The sequence below is a fragment of the Physeter macrocephalus genome, chromosome 2 (genome assembly GCF_002837175.3).
Source record: "Physeter macrocephalus isolate SW-GA chromosome 2, ASM283717v5, whole genome shotgun sequence".
NCBI lineage: Eukaryota > Metazoa > Chordata > Mammalia > Artiodactyla > Physeteridae > Physeter > Physeter macrocephalus.
The window spans coordinates 135,825,508-135,834,621 of NC_041215.1; the positions used below are offsets into that span (position 1 = coordinate 135,825,508).

The 9,114-nt window shown below is 46.4% G+C and overlaps 1 protein-coding gene across 4 annotated transcripts in view; it reads left to right on the forward strand.

Annotated features, from left to right (window-relative positions):
• LRRFIP1 (LRR binding FLII interacting protein 1) overlaps positions 1-8,901 on the forward strand; it is a 150,496-nt gene extending 141,595 nt beyond the window's left edge. For 3 of the 4 annotated variants that reach the window (XM_028482976.2, XM_024124616.2, XM_007114088.4), the window contains 5 exons: positions 2,328-2,377; positions 3,921-4,038; positions 4,657-4,736; positions 5,836-5,940; positions 8,042-8,901. In XM_028482976.2, the coding sequence (XP_028338777.1) occupies positions 2,328-2,377; positions 3,921-4,038; positions 4,657-4,736; positions 5,836-5,940; positions 8,042-8,152 (464 nt within the window). In that variant the 3' untranslated portion in view covers positions 8,153-8,901. The remainder of the gene's footprint in view (positions 1-2,327; positions 2,378-3,920; positions 4,039-4,656; positions 4,737-5,835; positions 5,941-8,041) is intronic. The other variant, XM_055090806.1, reaches the window with a different exon arrangement.
• Positions 8,902-9,114: the final 213 nt, after the last annotated feature.

A 9,114-nucleotide genomic window follows, 5' to 3' on the forward strand; every position in this document is an offset into this window, starting at 1 on the left:
CTCTCCCGTTGCGGAGCACAGGCTCCGGACGCGCAGGCCCAGCCGCCATGGCCCACGGGCCGAGCGGCGCCGCGGCCCGTGGGATCTCCCCGGACCGGGGCACGAACCCGCGTCCCCTGCATCGGCAGGCGGACTCTCAACCACTGCGCCACCAGGGAAGCCCTCGTTGACTTTTAAGACTGTAAAAAAAAAAAAAAAAGCAGTACTCATTTTCATTTCTTTTTTGAATTTTTTTTTTTGAAGTATAGTTGATTTACAATATTATGTTCGTTTCAGGTGTATAACATAGTGTTTCATTACTTTTATAGATTACACTCTATCTAAAGTTATTACAGTATAGTGACTATTTCCCGTGCTGTACAATATACCCTTGTAGCTTATTTATTTTATACATAGTAGTTTGTACCTCTTCATCCTCTACTCCATCTTGCCCCTCCCTCCTTCCCTCTCCCCAGTGGTAACCACTAGTTACCATCTGTGAGTCTGTTTCTGTTTTGTTATATTCATTCGTTTGTTTTATTTTTCAAATTCTACATATAAGTGGTAAGATATACTGTCTGTCTTTCTCTAGCTTATTTCAGTGCTTATTTTCTTTATATCAAACAATTTTGCTTCTTTCTTTTTTCCAGTTTCCTGAAACTATTTAGTTTTAATCTTCTCCACTTCTGCTTTAAAATTTCTCTTCCTTAAACGTTCCATTTGTCTCTCTCCATTTTTCATATTTTCACTATAAAACTAAAGGTCAGATTGCTCTTGTTTTTTATTGTTAGCACTGTTATTACATTTCAACATTTTTTTTACTTGCTGTCTAAGATATTTGAAGTCTTCTAATAGAAAAAAATAATAATAAAATTGTAAATAGATATGTGAGCCTCAAATCACTTTCTGGTACATTCAGTGTTTCTTATGATGCCTGTGGTTTTTGTATACAGGAATATAAAATATACAAGATAAAATGAAAAGTGATATTGAATAAGAGAGCCAAGTTTTTAATTTATTTTTAATTTTTGTTTCAGTGTTGGGTGCATTTATGGAAGGGACAGAATAAAGCATCTGTCAGAAGCAGTTTGTATGTACATTAAGATGGAACTCAAAAGGATTATAAATGTACCTTATACGTAACATTTTCTGTTTTCATTTATTTTGTTATTGTGCCTTTCAAGATAGCAATTTAGGATGTTTGGAAAAACAATTAGCGAAAACACAGTAACTTGGATTAGAATGTGGATAGATGATTTTCTTTAATGAAAACAAAGGTGCGCTTTGTATGAATTATTTCCATTTCACACGGCTAATCAAAACCTGGGCAGTGTGAGAGCACTGCGGCCTCGGGAAGAAGAGCCTCAGGCCAGGAGTCCGGTCTGACTTCAGAGGGCTGTGTTTAGGAAAACAGTGGGTGCAGGGGTTAGGGGCGCAGCCCTGGGGCCTTAGGAAAGCTGCCGGGCCTGGGTCCTCCTCTGTAGAAGAGGGACGTGGCAGCAGTGCCCACCTGGAGGGCTTTGCGGGAGGTGGTGTGAGTGGCTGGGACAGTGCCTGGCACACGGTGAGGGCACAGCACACGTGAGCACCCACCACCGTCACGTCGTCCCGATTTTGCCTCGAAACTGGTGTAGGATTTTTTGCCCCTCTAATCCTCCCTGGGTCTCGGTTTCCTCTCTGTACTCTGGAGAGTGTATTACCCGATGCCCCTGCAGAGAGATGTTTGGGGGATTTCTAGGTGCTCACGTATCTGCAAACTTCTATATCTGGGGTGGGAGGACTGACAGAAGCCTAGGTTATTACTGCGTTCTTCCTCAAAAGAATAGCCACAAGTGGGTTACCAGCCGCGCTGTCAGCACACTTCGGGTTGATAAGCAGAGTCAGAACTCTGACATTGGTGAGTCTTTGAGAGAAACGAGGAAGGTCGGCACTTGTGGGATGGAAGCTTGGAAAGTCAAGGCTAACGAAAATGCTGGTGATATTTGATCCCGATTCTGTGTGTTTGTACCTCGCTAATGATGTTAAACCGTGAAGCCTTGTGAGATCTTGTGTTGCAGTGTGCTTTGGCCCTAGAGCTCTTGCATGCTAACCCAGAATAGAAGATTAGCCTGTTTGCATGCAGCCGGATGCTGCCCTGAGGAGACAAGCATGTGTGGGAGGTTGACGCAGCTCACCCCCCTTGGCTGAATTCCTCCCCCGTCCTGTCTGTGGCCTCATTCGCTGTGGTACGTGTATAATACCTTCATCATCAGTTTCACTAACCCCAATTCTCCTTCTTCAGTTTAGCAATCTGCTGAGAGGGGCAGTCCATGGAGTCACCTAAGCCTGTGTCTTTCTGATCTCTTTAGATATTAGGTTGAAAAAGCTTGTTGGTGAACGGGAATGCTTACTGGAACAGGTAACGATCTTTTTATTACTTTACGAGTTCTGGAACGGGGCACCTGAAACCGGGAACCTTCCCCATTCTAGCTTCTTGCTTCATCAGGAAACGCCTGATGCGTCGTGGCTGAAAATAATTACCAAGCCAGCCGGGGTTCTTATCCAAGTAAAACATCAGAAATCGTATCAGATTTAGAGAGGATGTCCCAAAGATTCAAGGCCGTGGTCTGAATTTGGTACATGCTACATGAATTGCTGCTTAAAATAAAGATTTGTGGAGAAGGCCTCGATTAAGCATTGAGAGGCAAGTGTGTTCCCCAGACATTCCAACACCCTTCCTCTTCCACTGGCCTGTAGAAGTCAGTTTTGTAATCTCTCAGTGATCAGCACCCCTGTCCAGCAGGTGTTCCTTTGTTACGGCTGATCCAAGTTGTTATAACCATAGTTAACCTTCCTTGATCTCTTCTCCCTCAAGAAATACTACACAGTTGTCCTATTTGGTCTTTTTCATGTGCAGGGTAGTATTAAATTATTCCACAGTCACTTTCTAAGGAAGCTCGATTTCTCTCATTTTCCCGCGTAAGCCTAATCAAAGGTATTTGCCTCGCTTTTTACAAGATTTGAAGATTACTCTCAAAATTGGGTAAGGCGCTAAATGTGGTGGGAGGAGTCTCATGAAGTGCCTGTGATCTTTTAAACGACATGTGTCCGTGGTAATCCTGTACTTGTTTTCTTAAAGCAGCACGCACCGATGGTTTGTATGTCACCGGGGGTCTGCTCTGCTCCCGTCGGTGTGGGGGGGGGGGGCTTCCAACAAGTCCGCAGAGATCAGAGGGTAACAGAACAAGGGCTGGGGGACACCCCATTACACTGCAGAAGATTCTACAGTCGCGGCTGTTAACTGCGATTCCAGCTACTCTGTGTGCGTGTGTGTCTCTCAGAGGGAAGAAAGCTATGTAGAGGCCAGCTGTCTGCAGGTGGCAAACCTACAACCTGCTTGGGTTCTGTTGGGGACGGCACTGCTGTGCCTGGAAGGCTCCGGGTGGCCCTTCCTGGCTTTTTAGCGAATAAAGCAAAGGTGGATCGTGTACTGATTTATGAACTCATAGATAAACACTCAAAACTGTTTTATGGAAAATCTCCTGAATTCGAGAGGAACTTCAACCGTAGAAATAACTTCTCGCCCAGAGTTACAAAATAATGCATGCCTGTTACGGTAAATATAATTCCGTTTTCATCCTGTATACTCCTGTTACTTTCTAAGAAGAGTACTAACTGGCACAAGGTTTTTCATTTATTTATTTGGGTTTGTTCCTTTATGAAACGGGAGAGACTCCCCCATCCTCCTGGTGGATTGTAATGTCTTACTACATTTCTCTCCTGCTTCATTACGGAACCGCTGTCTCTCTGGTCCCTTCAAGACACACGAAATAACTGCAAGGCAACATCGGATTGTACTTAGGGCGTGTGGGCTTTTACGTTGCATGCAGCTTCCCTTCTGATAGGCTCTCGTCTCATTTCGAATAGAGAAATTAACGTGCTTTATTGGTGGATGTTTTCAGATTAAGAAACTCAAAGCGCAGCTGGAAGAGAGACAGAGGAATATCAGATTAGACAGTCTGCACCCGGAAGATGGGGTCTTACAAAACGGGACGGACGTGCATGTGATGGATCTACAAAGTAAATGTCAATCCTCGTGTAGAAGAAACCCCTTTGCCACGCGCGATTTTTATTGTACTAATGCGGGAGGAGAAAAACTGTCGTGGCAAGGCACGGCCGGTGTCCCCAGCGTCCCCCCAAAGGCCCTGAGTACAGAAGCACAACGATGTTTCCTTGTGGGCTAGAACAAGGATGGGCAGGTGGGCAGAGCAAGGATGTTTCTGTCTGAGCCTAAGAAACAGAACAGGTGCCCCAAAACATGCACCAAGGTACCACCAGCTGACGCGCTGCTAGAAACCACGTTTACTACGCTGAATACACTCTTTGGATCTGCTGATTGAATGGGGAAATCGGAAGGTATTTTTCTGTGCCGGTAGACTAGAAAGAGGCTTAACGGGGACAGAAGCAGGCCCAGTCTCTCTCCCCTCCCCCTTCCCGCTACCATTTCTTTGCCTTCTTTGCTCAAGGGCGCTCTCCCTGCAGCGGAGAAAGAGCGCCTCCTGAGTTGTGAGGCCACAGGCCAGGACTTACAGATTGGCAAGACGATTATAAAGTAAGGGCTTGGTTCCCGGTAACTATTGTTTTAACATTTTAAAAGCCCAAGAGCATAACAGATTTTCCTTCTCTTTCAACCTTTAGGGGATGCCAACAGACAGATCAGCGACCTCAAATTTAAACTTGCAAAATCTGAGCAGGAGATAACTGCATTAGAACAAAATGTACGTGCACGCTTGTAAGCGGTCACTGGCCGCCCCGCTGAGGATTAACTGACGTTTTATTTGCTAGGAAGGCTTGAAGGCTGAGGACAGAAAGAAGCAGAGAATTTTAGAACCAAAAAAGGTCCTAAGGGGGATAAACAAGGCAGCAAGTCTCTCCGTGTAGTTCCTACAAGGAGAGGACGTGGGGAGGGAGAGGTCATAAGGAGGATCTGGGCTGTTATAATCGATTCTAATCCTTTATAAACAAAGTTAGTTGCAGAAAGTACCTAATGTGGTTAGGGGGTTTTTTTTGACAGTTTGTTCTATAAAAAAAAAAAAAAAAAAAAATCGGTGAATTACAAAACGCTTCATGCAGGGATGTCCCTTTTGCCTGGATTTTCCCTCTTTCCCTCCCAGCCCAGTGGCTTGCTCTGGTCCCTAGATTTGGGGCACTTATGCCTCCAGTGTGCTGGGCCCTGGGCCAGACTGTGTCCTAACCGAAGGGAGAGATAAAAGCAGGTACTCTTGCCCCCTCCTTTGTGGGTATATGTGGCTGGAACTTTTTGGAATTTTTGTAGAGACGAAGATGAGAAGTGCACCTAGAAAGCGATGCGTGTTCGGAAGCATGCCTTTGAGGGCAGGCTGAGTCTCTGGCCGCAGATGCCACCCCAGAGCCGCCTTCCGTCACCCTGCTCTCCGAGTCCCTTGCCTGTCTCCTCCCTTTCCTGCTTCCCCACCCCGCAAGCCCGGGAGAGATTAGACTGGAGCTGAGGTCCTGGTGGAGCCATTGCCTCACCAGCCTGGTTCTGCAGGATCGACCCACGTCGGGGAGAGATTTGTGTCATGGGGTCTGCACGGTGGGAACCACACTTGGGACAAGGGTCAGGGAGGAAATGAGTCCCCGATAGGTGTCAGTACCGGCTTGCTCATAAATATGAACAAATAGCTTGCGTGGCTAGAACCTATGTAATAGTCCCAAATGCTAGATCATAATAACTATTGTCATGGTGTTTTCTCTCATTTTATTAAGTTACACGTTTTGATCTCAAATATAGTAAAGCAATCGGGAAAAGAAAACAGGCCTATCAATTTATACACATGATTTTTCCCTTCCTTTCAGGTCATAAGGTTAGAAAGCCAAGTATCACGTTATAAATTGGCTGCTGAAAATGCTGAAAAGATAGAAGATGAACTTAAGGCTGAAAAACGGAAACTTCAAAGAGAGGTACATTTTCTAGGCTATTTCTCTTTTTTTTATTATTATTTATTTATTTATTTTTGGCTGTGTTGGGTCTTCGTTTCTGTGCGAGGGCTTTCTCTAGTTGCGGCAAGCGGGGGCCACTCTTCATCGCGGTGCGCGGGCCTCTCTCCGTCGCGGCCTCTCTTGTTGCGGAGCACAGGCTCCAGACGCGTAGGCTCGGTAGTTGTGGCTCACAGGCCCAGTTGCTCCGCAGCATGTGGGATCCTCCCAGACCAGGGCTCGAACCCGTGTCCCCTGCAATGGCAGGCAGATTCTCAACCACTGCGCCACCAGGGAAGCCCTCTAGGCTATTTCTAGGGAAAGAACGGGTAACGATACTCTAGTTGGGAGAGCAGAGGGAGGGTTTACCGCCGGGAAACCTGCGGCCGAATCGTTCACTGTCACATCTGCCCGAACCACTCTGAAAGGCTGTGCTCACACCATAAAGGAAGTTGTCGTTCAGCCAATTAGGAGCTTAGGGCCAGAATCACCTGTCAGTGGTTTTTCTATCTATGGTGATTGCAACTAGCATGCCACCATCTTCTTTCTGGCTTCTGCTAAGAAATCTGTCATTCTAACTCCTTTTAGGTGATCTTTTTGTTTTTCCCCTCTCTAGCTGCCCTGCCATTCTCTTTGCCTTTGATTTTCTACATTTCACTCTAATGTGTTAATATGTGGGTCTACTGCTATTTGTTCTGCTTGGGATATGTTGTGTTTCTTTGATCTGTGAGGTCTTTTTCTAAATAAATTTTGGAAAATTTTCAGCCATGATCTCCTTCAGTAACTCCTCTTCCCTAGACTCCACCTTCCCCCTGGGACTCTGATCAGAGGATACCAGATCTTCTCATGGACTCTCTGCATTTCTCTACCATCTGTCTTTCTGTTTCCCATCTCCTTACCTCCCAACGTTGCATAATGTACACTTTTTGTAGATCTAACATTTCACCTCCTTTTGTTTCATGTTCTCATTCCTGATTGTTTCTTGTTTATGGTTCCTTTGATGATTGTATCCTTATTTCTTTAAAGATTTCATACACAGCTGTTCTGTTTTCCACACTGACGACTGAAACATGTTGTCTTTGGGGTCTGTTTCTGTTGTTTATTGCTTCTGTTGACTCCAGTGGTTTGTCCCACCATGTGTTTGGTGTTTTATGAGGTTATGCTTGATTTGAATTTATATACTTGAATTTATACTCCAGGCCTGACTTGGGGAAGCTTCTGCCTCTGCCTCTGCTGGTGAAAGGCAGGGCAGGGGCGTTTAAGCTGTCTCAGGACCCCGCCCACCCTCCTGGAGGGTTTTGGATCAGAAGCAGACCTGCAGACTCTGTTCTAATGATGCATGTCTCCACAATCACAGGGCTGTGAACCCCCGCCTTAGGGCACCTCCACTCTGCCTCACTGCCTGCTGGCCCATGCAGCTCCCTGCTGATGTGGCTCCTGCTGTGACCCCCAGGCTCTGTGGCCCTGGCTCCCGGGTATGATCGTCCTGGCGTCAGGCGTTCCCACTTTGGTTTCTGGCTGCAGAGCCCTAGCACCCAGCTTCCCAGGGCTCTGGGGATCACCTCCTGCAGCTGGTCTGGCTCCGCTCTTGTTTGTTTGTTTGCCTCACCTTCTGTGAGACCATCAGGATCCCCAAGACTGCGCCATGTCTGGGCTCTAGCTATTTCAGAAGAGGAAGGTTCCCTAGTTATTCATGAGGCCAGAATCTTGTGCTTTGTGTTCCTTTTTCGTTTTTTTTTTTTGTTTTTTGTGGTACGCGGGCCTCTCACTGTCGTGGCCTCTCCCGTTGCGGAGCGCAGGCTCCGGACGCGCAGGCTCAGCGGCCATGGCTCACGGGCCCAGCCGCTCCACGGCACGTGGGATCTCCCCGGACCGGGGCACGAACCCGCGTCCCCTGCATCGGCAGGCGGACTCGCAACCACTGCGCCACCAGGGAAGCCCCATGTGTTCCTTTTTAAATTAAGAAATATACGTATACTCACGTGTAGGTGTATGTATATTTTTAGAATCTCGGTGGGTCTGGGTCGTAATTTGTTTTTCAGTAGGCTTGGAATCCAAGCTCACTGCCTTTTGCCTTTACTTCCAGCTTCGCTCTGCACTGGACAAAACAGAAGAGCTCGAGGTGAGCAACGGCCACTTAGTGAAGCGTCTGGAAAAAATGAAAGCCAACAGGAGTGTCCACTTGTCCCAGCAGTAAAGGCCAGTTCTGAACAGGAGACGATCGGGTAGATGGAGAGCATTGTTTCGCACGCTGTTCTGTTGCTGTCTGGGAGCACTGCTTCTTCCCCTGCTTCTGAGAGAACACCCCCGGGGAGCACCCGGCTCAGCCCCGGGACCCCCAGCAGCAGCCAGATGCCTCTGTCTGCAGACCGCAACCCAGGCTGGGGCGGCCGCTCCAAACCTGCAGGCCATTTAATAAGCACACTGGGCCGTGGAGCTCTGTTTCCGACGGTGCAGCAGCCTCTTCGTGCCATTTAAAATGGTGATCAAAGTAAAGATGAAAGTGGGACTTGAGTTTTCTTTTCATGTGTCTCGCTGAACATTAAGGGGAAATGTTTCAGTGTTGGGACTTCCTTTTGTGGCAGAATCTACAATTTGAGCGACTTCAGTAGTATCTCTTAGTCTATGCTTTTCATACACAAAACACTGTGGAACCACAAGCCATTACCAAGCAAAACTCTTTCACTAGAAACAAGGGGATGGTCTAGAAGTAAAAGTGACCTTAAGAAGACTCTTTACAGGCAACAATGAAGCTTTTCTAAGGGATTTTTGCATCAGTTCAATCAAAAGAATACTTTTTTCCGGGGTAATTAGGCAACAGCTTCACTGAAAATGACAGCTTTTCATTCGCATTATTGAATCCTTATATTTGGAATTGAAGTTGTTAACTTCTTTTAAAGAGTGTACTGTTGGAAAAATTAAAAAATGAAATGTTGAAAGACTTCAGCAATATGGTTTTTATTTTTTCCCACTGAGAAAGAAGATCTTTATTTCATACTAATTGTTCTGTATATTTTGGATCATCTTTTTATTTTTTTAGCATATCAAATCAATGCACTTTTCTTTCTCTATTTAAAAAAGAAGGTGTGTGGGCTTCCGTGGTGGCGCAGTGGTTGGGAGTCCGCCTGCCGATGCAGGGGACACGGGTACGTGCCGCGG